Source organism: Epinephelus lanceolatus, chromosome 5, assembly GCF_041903045.1.
Source record: "Epinephelus lanceolatus isolate andai-2023 chromosome 5, ASM4190304v1, whole genome shotgun sequence".
Taxonomy (NCBI): Eukaryota; Metazoa; Chordata; class Actinopteri; order Perciformes; family Serranidae; genus Epinephelus; species Epinephelus lanceolatus.
Window position 1 is genome coordinate 30615321 of NC_135738.1, and position 17156 is coordinate 30632476.

The 17156-nt window shown below is 41.4% G+C and overlaps 1 protein-coding gene across 10 annotated transcripts in view; it reads right to left on the minus strand.

Moving 5' to 3' along the window:
* ptprjb.2 (protein tyrosine phosphatase receptor type Jb, tandem duplicate 2) overlaps window positions 1-9070 on the minus strand; it is a 49797-nt gene extending 40727 nt beyond the window's left edge. For 5 of the 10 annotated variants that reach the window (XM_078168037.1, XM_078168036.1, XM_078168039.1 and 2 more), the window contains exon 1: window positions 8866-9070. In XM_078168037.1, coding sequence (XP_078024163.1) covers window positions 8866-8931 — 66 coding nt within the window. In that variant the 5' untranslated portion in view covers window positions 8932-9070. The remainder of the gene's footprint in view (window positions 1-8865) is intronic. The other 5 variants (XM_078168033.1, XM_078168035.1, XM_078168032.1 and 2 more) reach the window with 2 other exon arrangements.
* Window positions 9071-17156: the final 8086 nt, after the last annotated feature.

Sequence of the window (17156 nt, forward strand, 5' to 3'; positions counted from 1 at the left end):
GAGCGTCCTCCTGTGGAATACCATAGGAACATGAATCATAAAAAAAGAAAAAAAAAATGCCGATAGCCGTGTCTAAAAATAACCACTGCCTCCAAAAACTCCCAGCGCATGACGGCTTTAGCTATGAGTGTGTTGGTCTCCAGGTACAGTATCAGCCTCCCACACCGCAGTCCTGCCGCTGCTATCGCAGGCCACATCAGAGGCTATGGAAATAAGTGACGTAGTATTTACTGTTCCCAGCGCTGTGCAGAGTGCAGAGCTGCTGGCTGCAGATACCCATCTGAGTACAATGCACTTGCCATCATAGCTTCCTCTTAATGCCGCTGGGCTGGCCATGTAACAGGAGGAAGATGTGCACGAATGCAGACGTAGCTCACACCCACAGATTCTGGACACAGAGGGCTGGAACATTACGCTGATCATAGAAGTGTGATCAGTGTGAAGCTTGAAATGTGTTAAAGAGGAGCGTGGGGTGTGATGTGTGTTGGTCTGCGGGGAAGGAAGAGAAAGCAGACTGTAGGTTTTGTATTATTAGTAACTGGCTTCTTCATGTTTAAAGGTGCCACTGCTACCCTTAAATTATTTTTAAAGAAACTACAGATACACATGTCCTTTTTCATGTTTAGTGTATGCTTGGATAGGCTGCTTCTCCACTTGATCCTGGACAGTACGCTCGATCTCATCACGAAGGAACATGAATATCTGTATCACATTGTGCCTCAATCTGTCAGATAGTTGTTTCACTAAAAAAGAATAACATTGGGGCGTTGGTGGCTTAGTGGCTTAGCAGGCGCCCCATGTACAAGGCTGTTGCTGCATCGGCCCAGGTTCGACTCCAGTCTGTGGCCCTTTGCTGAATGTCACTCCCTCTCTCTCTCTCCCCCTTTCATGCTTGTCTGTCCTATCAATAAAGGCCATATGCCCCAAAAAATATCTTTAAAAAAGAATAACATTAACCTGCTGGTGGCACTGCAGGAAAAGTCCAAAGGAGAACTCCAAAGTCATCAGGATAAATCCTCTGGGGATCATAAATGTCTGTACAAAATCCAAAATCCATCCAACAGTTGTTGAGATACTTCAGTCTGAACTAGACGGGTTGATTTCCAGTTTTGCTGGACCAGTCAGGTGTACAAGCTTAAACTGCTTTGGTTTCATGCAAACCAGCTGAACCCGCATTTGAAATTTTGACGTAAAGTAGCCTATCAACAACCTGCACTGACGGCATCACAGTTCTAAATCCAACTCACATTGCATTAGTCATGACAACATCATCAACAGTAAATTATGTTTGTTTATGAAAAGGCTAAGGGTCCATACACATGCCGCGTCTATCGCCTGGAAAATGTGAAGTCAGGCGCTGGGCGCTTCTTTTGTGGCTTTTTGAGCCAGCTTTCAAGAGCACAACGGCAGGTTGCGTCTGAGGTTGATCAATGATCAAGTGATCAACTTTTCCATATTTACCACAGACTGATACGGAAGAGGAGAAACATATCTGTCAGCTGTGACTGGTTGTTCTTCGTCACGTGACATGAGTGCAAGCTGCTGCGTTCCAAAAGTTGAACTCGCTCTGGCATTTGAGCACGCAAAAAACGTTGTACGTGTACGACCCCTAATGGAGCCACTAGTGTAATTTACTGCCAAGCTAAGCACCAGCAACACGGAGGAGATGCACACGGCACACGTTGTGTTTGTTTACTAGAAAGTTCATGTGTTTTTTGGGGTGACGAGACGAAATAAAAGAGGCAACACGAGAAATATAAAACACAATTGGTCAGTTGTCCTGCAGACTGTGGTGCTGCTACTCTCTCTGCATCGTCTTCTTAGTTAGTGTTTATTAATATTGGAGACTGGCAAACCAGCTAGAGGTGTATTACCAAGTGGACTGGAGTAGCTACACATTTTCAGTAGTTTTAAGCAGAACCCAGTTCCCCCAGGATATTGTGGGCTGTTTTTCGCATTACTGCAGCCAAAAATGCCTGATTTCACAGCAGCTTATCTCAAACATTTTGATGCTTGTTTTTTTTTTTGTCTGTGAACGGGGGCAAGTGAAAATTGCAAAAAAATAGTTGTGATGCACATTGGCAGATTGCATTGATCACCTGAGAGCTATTAGTTACAGATCTATTCTTTTAATCCAGAAAACAAGCATTGATCAACTGTTCATCATAGTCAAATGTAAGACATTGGAAGAGACTGGAGACAACCAGATTTTTTTTAAAAAAACACATCCATGTGCAAAGGCCTTTAGAGGTAACATTTAGTGGTCCAGTCAAGTGTTCGGTGTAATATCAAACTGGTTTGAAAGTTTTTACATCAGCCCAACCCTAAACTGGACCACAGTGGTGGACTGACCTACAGATTGCCTTTTCCATAGACGTGGAAATCACAAAACACTGATGATTCAACATTTCAACAAATGCCACAGACAGCCTGTAATATGGTGATTTTATATTAATGGGGCAATAAAAATCTTTCGTGAAGCACTCTGGTGCTGCATATGGAAAGGTGGTATGACTGAGTGATGGACAGACAAATGAAACAAGAGAAAAATAGTAATTTTTCATCCCCTCTACACCCTTGCCTCACCATGACTCGCTCAGAGGCCTTTGCTCAAATGATCTGCTGACAATAAGGCCTTTGAGGCCGAGAGAGGAGCCGGCGTCTCATTTACATGCACTGGGGAACTGTGACTCTTTGTAATTCATCTTGTACACGCTGAGCTTCCAGTTGTAACCCTGGTCCTTTGGCAGCATGTTTGGGGATGTTAATTTGAAACTGGACTGTCTTGATACAGTTGGAGGGGGGGTTGGGGGAGTGGGAGTGGGCGGATGGTGCAACACTCCACAAAAGAAGACTTGACATTTGCACTTTAAATCAATAATGAGATGCAAGCTTTCTAATCTGGATACAGCGAGAACACATTTTGGAGAGGGATGCTTGTGTTCAGATCAGACGTCATGAAGTCATCACGCGTCATCCACATTTTATAGTAGCACGAGGAATTAGAAGAGTTGCCAGCCAGAGAGACACAGTCCACAGACAGGCCAGTGCTTGTAAGTATTAGAAAACGTCACATTTCCTTGTTCCAAGATGTCTCCCACTGATAGCAACGTCACAATTCTCTCATTTCTGCGCGCTGTCAGAAGGCCACAGACAGATACAGAGAAAGGCTCCAGAATCATGCAAAGTGTTGTACTTTTCCTGGGTCACTAATGTGTCAAGCTGTGACTTTGCACGCTCTCGCTCTAGACTGCGCCTAACAAACCATGCTTTATTTTTGGGGGGGGCTATATTTAATCCCGTTTCAAACTGATTTCCAGTGTGCGATGGCCGCAAATATGTCATGAAAAGCTCCTCAATTCGAGTCAAACGACGCACGGTTTATTAACTGCTGAATGGACGTGTTATTTCAAGCAGAAGAGCCTTTACATGCTTTGCAGACTGGAAGAGCCCGCGAGAAAGGACAGAATCATTAAAGGAGTCAGGATTGAAAACTGAATTATGCATTAAGATGTTAATGTACCACTTCTATTTAATTTAGTCTTATATATTAATTCAATAAGGCACACTTGTAGATGAAACTTTAATCATCCTCATGGGGACATAAGGTTCAGCAGGGGAATAGACAAACAGAGTAGAGTATGGAATAATATTGAATACGTGATTAAACAGATAACAGACATATTAATTAAACCAGTAAATCAGTTAAGTATAATGTAAATAACTGTGCTGTTCTCACATGCAAGTGTCAATAATAAAACTACAACATGTACACTGTAAAAAAAGTGGGAAATGGTTTTGTTTTAAAGGCATCCTTTGCACATATGCACAGGTGTTTTCCCATTATAGCGCCACCTAATTACAACCTGAGCAGGAGTCTAATAAACTCAAATATGAAGAAGACTGTTAAGATCTGAGCAGCTGTATAGAAGAAAGATCCAGTTAAGTTATTTAAAGATACAGTGGTGTTAAATGTGATTAACCAGCTGGAGGGATAGAAGGCTGCATGGATTATGTTAAGACCTGGATGAGACTATAGAAACGATACTGTACAACAAACAGTGACAATGTGATTATAACAGTAATGTACCAATATGATAATTATTATTCACCAGATAAATATTAGACTAGAAAACTAAAAGACTTTGCAAGCAGGTGAACTTTTGTCACAGCATCATTAGGTGTACGATGGTGAACAGAAGCTTATCACTCTCTCACAGCTACTTAATTATGGAGTCACAATCTAAAAATATCTTTTTAAAGGGGAACTGAAACTTAAACCTGAATAAAAGCTAAACAGACCACTTTACAAGAAACACTCACTGCAGACAGGCGGTAAACACACAGACTATGCTGTGTTTTTGACTGGAGTATTAATATCTTTTTAATGCATTCAGTATGGAAAATGTCAGTATGCAAACATTTGTTTTCAGGGAAGCAAACTATTTCCCCTTTTTCTACTAAAACTTCCTTTGTTCTCCCTAATTTACATGTTTTTTTAAAATCTAAACTTGTGACCTAGGTGAACTAAACTTGGCATCTGATGCATTCTGAAGACGACAGAGACTAATCTGTATGACGTCCCAATCTGTACTGTTTTTGTAAGCAAATGCATGCTGTTGTCCCTAAATAAATGGCTCTGGTATTATTAAGCATCATATATTATCAAGGTATGATCTGCAACTCATCCTCTCTGACTATAGTTTCCATGACCTATGAGGAGCACAAAGGTATAACGCACATCAAAACAGTCACTTCCTAAATTCTGCACAGCAGCGCTGACTGACTCTCGGACCCAGATGAAAAACAGAACTGTAATGAAGAGACTAGAAAGGAGCAGAAAAGACAATGAGGAGACGGAAAGGGGAAAATCAATAAAGGAAAAGAGAAGAATAAGAAAAATCTCACAACATGTTTTGTCCCTTTGAACCTTGGGTATTGTGTTGCTCTGTGCAGACATCAACAACATCTGACCATGAAAAGATCTTATCTCATCACGCCTCTGGCCCTCTCTTTGTCTCTTGTGGCCACTGTAACATGCATTTGTTTTCTTTCCATAATTAATTTAAATGTGCTTTTCCTGTGCTTGGTAAACAACTCTTTGACACGTTTAGATTAGCAGACATTGTGCGTAAAAGTCAGTTGATCGCACTTTTATCCCTGAAGGATCCAAAAGTAGACAATCAGGCCTCTAATAATCTCTGATTCCATCAAGACAAGATGCTAAAAGAGCAGCAGGTTTTGTCTCTAAACGAAGACAGTCCTGACTGTCGGGTCTCTTAAAGGGAAACTTTAATATTTTAACAGGAGTATTAACCTCTTTTTTTCATTTAAATGTGGGTTAAAGAAACGGAACCAATGCCGATTTGTATGGGACTTATAATATTACACGACCTCTGTGTTTGGCAAAATATGGTGAGTCATTTGCAGTGGAAATTTTACTTGGCAGATTCGCACAAGATTGGGATCAAAGAAGACCTCCGCAATTAGTACAAATTACCCGAGGTCTCCAAGTAATACTCGTCACATGTGATAAGGACTTAGGTGACTAATGTGAACAGCCATTTGTGAAACTGGTCCAGTACTTAGCGAGGGTGGAGCTGGCCAACAGGCAGCAATGTAACCACTCTGGCATGTTCACAAAGTCGATGTTGGTCCACTGAGAGTGCTTGTTTTTGCCACTGACATGCAATTATTACTTTGATTATTACTCCTTGCCAACAGTAATTTTTCATACTCCTCGTCATATTACTGTTAGACCCCACAAAACTGGCAATTACATCCTTTCTACTCAAAACTCAGACAATAAGCATTTTTAGTGACATACAGTGACGGTGCATTTGTACCCCGAGTGGTCTTGCTCAATACTGGAGCCAACTTTTAAAAATTGTTGTTCCCATTATTCACTTAAATACAAACACATGGGAAAATAGAGACCAAGATGTTTTCCTTTAACTAAATGACACTATCTCTGACCACAACTTTAGGCTCAGTGACCTCAAATCTATTCTTTTTCTTACAACATTAATTAACAATCTCTGAAATACCTGTATGACACAATGAGAATTATCTTCATCACAGCCCGTCTCTTTACAGTATTAAACCAACTGTGCTGGTGTCAGGTTCACGTTTGCATGTGTACTGTGTGGCCTGTGTTCATCTCTGCTCAACATGTGTATTCTTCATAGAAGTTGACTGAGGTCAATGAGACGCAGCAACTTTACTTCCTCATTGATACCAACACACTCATGATGCCAGCTCTGCAGAGAATGTCTGAGTGTTTCAACAGATGACAATGAATTACTGAATGTGTGAACAGATAAAACAAAGTGATGTAACCAAGTGAGCTTTTTCTGGAGCGCTCAGCATCCCGGTTTTCATCATGATTAATTTGTCAAACTCATTTCCGAGGTCACGACTGATCTTTCATGCTAAATAAATAAGAACTATTTCTGCACCTGTTGCATGTGTATGTCGTAGTTTCATTTTGCCCTGACAGAACAAAACAATCCAGGAATAGAGGCCCCAAAACATGGGCCAATTAAATTAAAAAAAAACACACACACACATTTAGGCCTATTCACGTTGATTTTCTAACAATTTTTGCACTTACAGCTCAATTAAACTGAACATTGAGCCCCAAATCTGCTGACAGGAAATGTAATATTATTGGTGCTACGTTGGTTCCAGTCGACCTCACACCCTGAATATACTGTAAATGATTAAACTTTATCGCATGATGTGAAGATATTAAAAATATTAATGTTTCCTTTAAGTCCTCATACCTAAAAAGGAACATAAGTTGTTTGTCAGCACCTCTGTTTTCTAATCTGATGCCTCTGCAGTGACCTTCTAATGAAAGGTGTGGCAAATAATGTGGTTATCGATAAAGGAAGCCATCGTCACTGACCACTGGCGGAATAAGTTACTCAACGTGTCTGGTGTCAAAGTCACATATTTTCCGTTTTGTATGTACAAAAATACAAACCCACTCACTTATATTTCACAGTATAAACCCGTCACACCACTTTTGCCACTTCTGCTTTTGGGGGAGGACAGTCATGACCACCAGAGGCTGCTTAAATTTGACTGTAAATGGTCTTATTATTTTAATTATTATTATTATTATTATTATCCTATATATAGGACACTCTCCACACTGTTATACAGGTTTTAAATGTGTTACAGTGATGAAGTTTTCACAGGTATAGTAGTTGGAGAGAAAAGTTTGACTCTAAATAGGACCTCCTGACATGATGCACTTCAGCTATGGCAAAATAAAGTGCTTCGTCATCTGTGGTGTGAAAGCCTGAGATCAGATGTTTGGCAGCACCAGGCCTCAAAAGGAACACCTCCCATTATTACTAACTTTTTGCGCTTCTATTTAAAGTTGTCAGTCATTATAGTTATTAACACAGTCCAACACTGTCTTTAAAATGACCAGGGGTCACGCCACACCTCTCGCTGTCCGTCCGTCTGCTGGATTGGATTCCATCAGACTGTAGTTGAACCCAATAAACCGGTAAGTTACCGCAGAGTCGCGGCCACAGGAGTGACAGGGACACTGAGCTGCACCTCATTCCATTCCTGACCCCTTTGTGTTGGCCACACACATCCTCACATGCCATTCTCAACCTCTCTCACCCTTTCTCTCCTGTGTGTCTCTCTCTCCAGAAAGACCAGCGGGACGAGGACAGGTGGGTCTGCGACTGCCTCAGTCCAACTGTTATGCAATCTTTGTTCCGGGGGGGGGGGGGGGGGGGGGGATTTTTAACACATCTCGCACTACAGGTCAGGTCACTGGATACTGACCTGTGTGATCCTGAACAAATAACTGACCAATTAAGAGCAAATATAAAGTACTGGACTTTATCATTACTAAAGAATGCATATTCATTTTCACAAATAAATCCAGCATCATCAGACATAATATTTGCTCTCCACATATTAAAATAAACAGCCCATTGTTAAACCTCTTCAGCCAAAGGTCAGCGTACAGTGGTGGGAGAAGTACTCGGATCTTATGCTTAAGTTAAAGTAGCAATACTGCAGTATAGATGTACTGCGTTAGATTTTAAATACAGGAATTTTACTTTTAAGTCACGTAAAAGTACAGAAGTTTTAGAATCAAAATACACTTAAAATAAATAAGTAAAGGTAAACATCACTCATTAATGATATAAACTGCATTACTTGCCTATAATTAGCAATGCATTAATGTGTACATCACTTAAATTTTGTGTAAAGGTGGAGCTATTTTTTGCATAATATATTTCTGGACAGCTTAACCTATCAGCATTTAAGCATGTAGTAGTTGATTTATATGTGTATTAATGATCAACATCTGCAAAATATCCAGTAATAAATGTAGTTGTGTAGTAAAAATTACAATATATATGGGCCGATTACATACACATGTATTGAAGTGGACATATAAAGAAGCATGAAATGAAAATACTAAGGTACAAATACTTCAAAATTTCAGCCTACTTCAGCACAGAACTTGAGTAAATGTATTCCACCCTTGTCAGAGTATTAATTAGACGACTTGCTGACATAAATTTGAATCCAGTTAAAACTCACAAAGGACCATTCTTCTCCTTAAAGTAAGCCACACACTTCTTGCTATGAACTCTTGATAGTTTTTCCCATTAACTTCTCTCATGAGTCAGATCTGCACCAGCTCCTGACCACAGGACTGAACCAGCCTCACAGCACAGCACATACCTGCGCAACAGGTGCAGTCACAGCAGCGGGATAAAAAGTGACCTTCTTCACACAAACAAAGCGCCCTGTTGTCATGAGCAAACCCACCTGGGTCAGTTCTGTGCGTTAAGTATCCTAAATGAATGAAAGCGTTCTTACCTTGAGGAGAGCGCTGAGGACCAGAAGAGTCCATAGAGGGACGCTGGAGCGCAGCAGAGGCTTCATGATGCCGCACAGGAAAAAGATTCACCTCTCTATCAGTTGAGTGTTTTCATGTCCAAACTTTCTTTCTGGCTTGAAGAGACTCTCTCCGTCAAACTGTGGCTACATCAGGAGGATTAAAAGTCAGAAGGGGGAACTTTCTTTTGTCGCTGTTAACGGGGAGGAGCGGCGGCCAGCGCGTCACTCCGGGAAGTTTTGGTGAAGTGTGCCACTCCTCCTCCTCCTCATCAGTCCCCCCACCCGCCGTTTCAATATCACCAGTTATGTGTGTCAGCTTCAACAGCCTGAGCTGGGGACGATTAGGAAAGGGCTGCCCGGTCATGTAGAAATGAGAGCGTCACCCCGCATTCTTGCCATAACTTGGCCACGCAGGGTGGAGGAATGAATCCGAGGGGTGTCCCTCTTTACTAACGCCACACAAAGCGGAGCTGCCAAGGGAAATGTGTTTTGGAAAGTTCCCTGAAGTTACTGGCATGGTTTAACTTAAAAACAACTGATTCCAGTGACCTCACATTTGCAGGGGCGTAGCAAAGAATTATGGGCTTCTTACTGAAAGAGGGGGGTTCAGATGCAGGAGGACAAATGAGACTCTGACCTTACATCATCATTAACAAGGAAAACATCTGGAGAGCTTTTTGAAACTTGGTGTTCGCAAAAAATTCATTTACAAGAATTATGGCTGCAACTAGTGATTAATGATTGATTAATAGGTTAATTGTTTGGTCATCACATGTTCTCAGAACTCAAGGCATGTGTCTTCAGATTGCTTAGCTGACCAACAGTCCAAACTCCAAAGGAGTTAAACTGAGAAAAGCAGGAAATCCTCCCATTTGAGAAGCTGCAACTGGAGCATCTTCCTCTTCATCTTCCTTGTTTTGTCTTGATTAAACATCATGCTGACATTAAAGGACCCCTTTTTTCGTTGGTTTCCGATGCCGCAAGTAGGGATGGGGCCGATCCGATCCAGTATCGGTATCGTGTTCCAATACCAACGTAATTCACTGATCGGAAATTTCCGATCCACCTGCGGAAATTTCCAATCGTTGTCTGCTGGAATGATATGATGATTGCTACATAGTAGTGTTGCAGTGACCGAGGTACTAAAACATGACAGTACATATGATACCATAATGTTGGAGTACTGTAGTACTACGTACCTCAGGTACCACTACTGTGGGATAAGATCAAAGTCCAATCGCAAGAGCGTGATTGTCCATGCGGCATCCAATAACGGCGCGCGCTGTCCACCTGGCACTCGATATGCAGCTGTAGTGGTTTGTATCCAGTGACATTTCAGGTATGAACTGAGCTATTGAGTATCTTTAAGCAGTGAAAGTTATTATTAATTTCTTTTTATTTGTAGGTTCAATTTGTTTATATATGCTACAGTAATTTGTTTTCCACAGAGCTCTACTTGCCAGCATTTTACTCGCATTTGCGACTAAAAATAGTTTTGTGCACGCAAAACAAATCATTCAGCACGCTGTGCCAGTACAGATTTCAACCAGCAGCAGAAACTAAAGGCAAATCCTGCAGGTTGTGGGTTAAACGGGGGTCACAGACACAGACGGAACATATTCCTGTCAAATAGGCGGAGGCTCATAGTGCTGCGCGGCGCAAGAAGGGCTTACCAGCGACAGCTCTTAAGTCCGACTCCAGGTCCAATAATGTCCTCTTCTTGGCGTCATGACTGCCCAAAAGTACCTGAACAGCCGAACTGTGGCAGCACACAGGTATGTGGCATGTCAGAGGAGAAACGAGCCGTTCACATTTCTCTCTGTGTGGCAGGTAACGGCCCACAAACCTCACCCCACTTTAGGGACCGTTCGTTACTTATGAAGGGACCGTCAGGGGAGGAGGGTGGCTGGTTAATTTTTATTTTATTTATTTATTTATTTTATTTTGATCCCCCTATGTTAATCACTTATTGTGTTATTGCTGTTTTTGAAGTATGAATAAGTCAATAAGTAATTTATTCCACTGAAATATCAGTGATGTATTATAGAAAAGTGATTTATCTTTTTATAAATGACAAAAGGCACATCTGCCTCATTCTCGCTGTGGTATCGTGATACTACTCAGAACCATGATACTTTCACTGGTATCGTACAGTGGGTCCCAATTTTGGTACCGTGACAACACTACTACATAGTAGTGTCTACTTGATTTGTATCTGTGCTGTTCAGATTAATATGACAGGTACTTTTTGTTTTTTGATAGTGTATATTGCAGTAGTAGTTTAACACTGTCTTGGAATTTAATAAATATTGACAATCAATTTGAAATCCTTACAGTTACATATTTGTTTTCAGGATGGGATTTTTCCTGTGAACAGGATTTCCTGCTTTTCTGACCTTATACTTACCTCAAATTGCCTTTTGGGACATACATGCATACTGTACATACGTACATATCATACTTGCCTGTAGAGAGGAGTTTATTACAGCCTCATATAAAATCAACAATAATGATAACAATAATATTAAAGCAAACAGAGCTCTGGTATCGGAATAGTATCGGTATTGACAGATATCCAAATTCAGGTATCGGGATCGGATCGGAAGTGAAAAAATGTGGATCGGTGCATCCCTAGCCACAAGTCACTGCCCAACCGCCAGATTTTGACAACTTCAGAGTAAGGCCAGGCTCTGATAAATTATTTGTGATGAATTGATTAAGAAATAATTCTGGCCATCTTGGTCTCACTCCGGAGTCACTGAAATCCAGTGCTTGGTTAGTGACTTCCAGCGTTAGACACAGATGAAAAAATCCGCCCTTTCACATCGAGATGATACGCATTTGTCTGCCGTTGTCAGCACCCGGTGACATCAGGGGGAAGCAGCGGGTTAACGATGAATGTTAATGTTAAGGCAGTGGAGGTCCAAACAGGGAGGGCTGGTGGATGGGTCCAACAACCACCAACTTTCACCTGGGAGGCCGGTGTTAGGTTCCTGTATGATTCTAAAGCCAAAATGTGTTCTTTTCTCCCAAACCCAACCACACGCTTTTGTTGCCTAAACCCCAATCTGGAAATCCATCGGTAAAAAAAGGATTTTTTTTTTTCTTCCTTTACCTCTGGAGGCACTGCCCGTAGTTTTTCAACTAATGGAAGTGCAGGGGCCTCGGGGATCGCTCAACCCCTTCACTTTCGGTGGTGGCCCCAGGGAATTGCCTTGTTGTTTACAAATACTTCCAGGTAGTAAATCAGCAGAGTTTAGCTATATACATATATGTATATATATATATATATATATATATCACATTTTTCACGTCACTATATCACCATTTAGACGAATCTGATGTTTCTAAAGTCTATAAACACAATGACTGAACAAACATTAATATTTCTGTGTGTACGTTTTGTAATTAATAACATGGTTATCGTAGATTAGCTGGGCTAACCGTTAGCTGTTAGCCCCATTAGCGGTGTCTGTAGTAACTCAGTAACTCATTAAATGGTCCGTGAAAAAAATATTTTTCCCAGCGGATATCTTAGTTACAACATGATTGAGCGAGCAAAGCAGTTTTGTGTTGTTATGTGTGGTATTTATTCAGTTTTGGGAAATCACGATGTCTAGAGAGCATCAGTGGCTGCAGCTGACAGGGACAGCTAACAGCAGCAGCAAAGCTAACATCAGGACATCATCTGTTAAAAGCCTCCCGTTGTCGGATACGACATGAAACTACTCCAGTTAGCTCAATAATGTTGTAACTCAGACATCCGCTGGAAAAAATACTTTGTTCACGTTGACGAGAGGTGGAGCTTGCTGTTTCTGTAGGTACACATTTCCTGGGTACACCTGCACGTCTCGGCCCCGCCCCCTCCATTGTGATTGGCTAAAGCACAGCATGTTCAAACTCAAAGCCTGCTCGTCCCACTTGGTTACAGATAATGCATCAGCTGCTGTAATCTGGTTTGATTTTGTGTCAGTGGTTTTATATTTGATCAGAACACTGTTTCAAAATGAGAGTAATGTGTAGAAAGTTTAAATCACTCTGAAGGAGAACAAAAGACATTTTGTGATTTCTGGCAAAGAGCTTTTATTTTAGTTTCCTACTGTAGAGTGAGTGACAAAAGGAAAGCTACTTATCAGAGACAGCAAAGTAGCTCAACAACATGGCCAATGGTGAATGTATTAAGGCCCTAACACACCAAGCCGGCAGTCAGCCGTCGACTAAAGTCGGGCCGTTGGTGAGCGTCTGTTGCCCTAGTTTTTGCGGTGTGTCCCGCACCGTCGGCACTTTGGCATCAGCGGCTTTTCAGCCGATTGAGCATGTTGAATCAGCGGCGGAGCTTGTCGGTGAGAGAGATCACTCTGAATGGCTGTTCAGGTTTTATTTCCTTGCCCCTGTAGCGAGGGAATCTGCCTGTAGTGAAACCGGGGCTAACTGGTGCTTCCTCCTCAGGCTCCACTTCACTCAGCTGCCCGACAGATCCGCTGCTTCTTCCCATTAACCTGAATAACAAACAGGAGCTAGCTGGGAGCGGCTAGTGGAGTGTTAGCCGCAGCATGATCAGAGGGAAGCACAGCCAGTTAGCCTCCGCTAGTCTCTGAGCTAGCCCCGGCTCTACGTTTGGATCCAACTGGAGCACCGAGCCCTGGTTTGTTATTCAGGTTAAAATGGGAAGAAGCAGCGGCTTTATCGGGCAGCTGAGTGAAGTGGAGCCTGCAGAGGAAACACTGGGACCGTCTGGATGTAATAGTCCGTGGAGGTGCTGCGGTGCTCGGCTGCACAGATAGGAAACACCTCGGCTGACAGGATGTATCACTCACTGTCTCTCACGCAGAAGCAGAACATACATGCTACTTGGTCATCGGATGTAGTCCGTGTAGTGTGTTCAATTGCAACTGACACAGGGCGACGTGAGGCGACATAGACAACGCAACATTTGGCTTTCGTCACCGCTAGTACTTTGATGTTGGTTTGGTGTGTCCGCACCTTTACACTGTGTGGACCCTGAACCAATGACTAAGGAGAAATCTGGACCCTGTGGCTGGACCAGTTGGGAACCACTGATGTAAAGGATACTGAACCCTACAGCTCTATTGAAGTTGTTGTATGTTTGTCAGAGGTCAGGCTCTATTGCGGGTCAGCACCAGTACACTCAGAGTCTGCTAAAGGTCACCTCAGTGGATAGGAGGGTGCACTGTTGTGCTTCTGCACCTCCTCTCTGTCCATTTAAGAATCAGGAATAAATGAAATAAATATGGGAGTGTGCATGATATGGGCTAGTCATGTATTGTTTATTTATAGAGCATTTTTATCAGCTTGGTCACAGAGTGCTGTACAGGAAACAGCAAATAACCGACAGCTCTTGTGCATGGCTGGCTGTAAAGACAACAGGCTATCCACCTTGTGACATCATGTAGAAGAAAAGTGATTACTTTTTAAGAAACTGTGGGAATATAAATCAATAACAAAATAAGAAAATTAACCTCTGATGGAGTGCAAGTATCTGTTTTTTATCCTTCTCTTTATTCCTGATGCTAACTTCCTGTTTGCCCTGACATCTTTCACATTCATCTTTTCAAGTCACAGTGTTGTCCTTTAATCTGAAAGTTACAAAATTTGTTGGATACAAATACAGAATTTTGGAAAAGTGGTGGGTATAAGCTGGGGGTTAAAGCTCTTTTACTTGTCTCTGATGCTGGTGGATGTTGTGACAACTAGTTGAGACGGGTGCCAAGCTGGAGACCACTATTCAAGACCAACAGAAAGCAAAAGCACACATTAACCACAGCATTGTTAAAACATAAATAAATATAACTGCTGAGAGGTACATGTCTGTGGTTTGCAGAAATATGGGCGAGTGTTTGAGACCTAGAAGACATATTTTGGGCTGAGTATAACTTTAAGTTTCACAAAAATTGAAAAACTCTTGTTATTACCTAGGACAGCTTATTTAGCTGTGAATTGTTCTGATGTGTTCGTGCAACATTAACACCTCTTAATACTTGTGTTACATCGCTGAAGATGTGCCGTGTTGAGTGGGTGATATTCTGACCTTTAAATAGTACACTGGATGCCGAAGCTGCCACCGCTTTGTGACAGACAGTTTCATAACGGCTGTTGTAAGAGGCCTGCTGATGATGGCTAATGGAGATTGAGATGATATGAACTGGTCACCACGACCCACCATTCCCAAGGAAATGTTGTGTAATCCTCTGGGGATTGTTGCAGCATGTTCGTCTGTATTTTTCTGCAGGCTTGTGCTGTTGTTGCCATATACAGTATATGGTTTTTTTTTTCTGTTTGTATAATGTTTGTCCCCTTCCATCCCCCCACTGTCCTCACTGTCAGGAGATCAAGAGTCAAGTAGTTTCGTGTGTGAGATGATGCTGATAGTGTGCAACACGAAGGAATGTCATGTTATCTGCATGAATTCATAAATATGCACACATCATTTAAACCTCAGAGCTCAACATCCCAGCCTGAGTGCACTGACATTACACTGTGGATATACATGCAGTGCTACTCAGACAGCTGCAGCTCTAGTTTTTGTTTTTTAGCTGCTGTTAGCAGCAGTGCAGTGCAACAACCTCATCTGACATAAGAACATAAAGTTGTCAATACATTAAATTTCTGATACTTTACAAGACTACACTGTAAAAAAACTGTCATGTTGTGGAAGTGGGTGTATTTTGCATAGTGCACAAGGCTATTTCTAGTATATTCAAGCACCCAATCAGCAGAAAAAGTGTTTGCACTGTATGTTTTTTAAACCAAAGGTACGTTACATTGGCACATTATTTTGTAGTGAATACTTAAAATGAAATTTAACATATGTCAGCAACACTGTGGGCGAATGTGTGGTCAGGTTTAGGTGCAAAGATAACTTGGTTAAGGTAAGGAAAAGGTCGTGTTTTGGCTTAACCTCCTGAAACCCTGCATCGTCATATGAGGACATCACATTTTGGGTTTCCTGCACAGTATACTTCATTCTGCTCAACTTGGAACCGTTGTCCTCATTTGTGGACACTTTTATTCTCAGTCTACAGCCGATCGAGACACAAAAGTGGACTTGGTACAAGAACAAAACTTGTTAATCTGTCTTAAATAATGTCAAACAAATTTGACCAATTTTAACGACAGTAATAAGCTAAAATGCTGCTAATTAGGAAGAACTCGTTTGAGGATATTGGGACTTAAATATTTTATTATCACAGCATTTCATACAGGCCAATTAGGTGTAACAAACTGTTCCTACATAAAAAAGGACATGGGAAAATTTAATACAGTCACAAAATGGACAAATCACAAGGCTTTTGAATATGTTGCATTATTTGCAATTTCATTTCACACAGCCATGTTCTGGCATTGAAATGAACAATTTTGAACAGTTTTATATTTGAACAGTAACCCTTAACCTGCAGAGTTACAACACATCAGACAACTGCTGCATTGTTTGTAATTTTGGTTTTGCACAACGATGTTCAGGCATTGAAATAAACAGTATTATAATTTATTACACACTTGTGGGTATTAAAAATAAACACGTTGTCCCCATATCAGGACATATTTTTTTCCAAAAACTACTTACTGTTCAAAGACAATGCTTAATTTTTCATACTTACCAGGTCCTACTTTCCCAAATAGCTCAGTGAAAAAAGTATGTCAGTGAAAAAACACCCAGATTTGGTGCCACAAACACTGCGTAGGGTCACCAAAAAACAACTGCTGTTTGTTGGTTTTAAACAGTGGTCTGCAGCTTGGTAGGTCTCTCACCCAGGTGACACCCCAATCACCATGACCGCCATCTCCCAAAAACAAAGTCTGTTTATAAATTATGTCACAGTTACATTGATATGATACATACAAAACGTGCAAATGTAACACATTCATGGTTTGCAGAAACATAAAATGCAAACATTTTCGTCTGGCGACTGGACTCATTCAATGCACCATCTCAGTTTTCCAATAACTTCCCTTTACAATATACCACTCATTTCATTTTGTCTTAACCAGAGTTGGGTATAACGCGTTAGTACTTTGATTAGTTTTTGCAGTAACAAGTAACCTAATGCGTTAGTTTGCTGTTTGAGTAATCAAATACTTAAGTACATTTTCAAACAAGACATCAGTTACTTCCGTTAATTTTAGAACACTGGTCCTTCAGCTCCGAAACAGCAACGGCTGTTGTTTGGTTCTAATAACGGAGATAACGTTAAACCTATCAGTCCGAAAGAAGCCTTGTGGCTCGCTACGTGGTCGGAGAAATGCTGCCG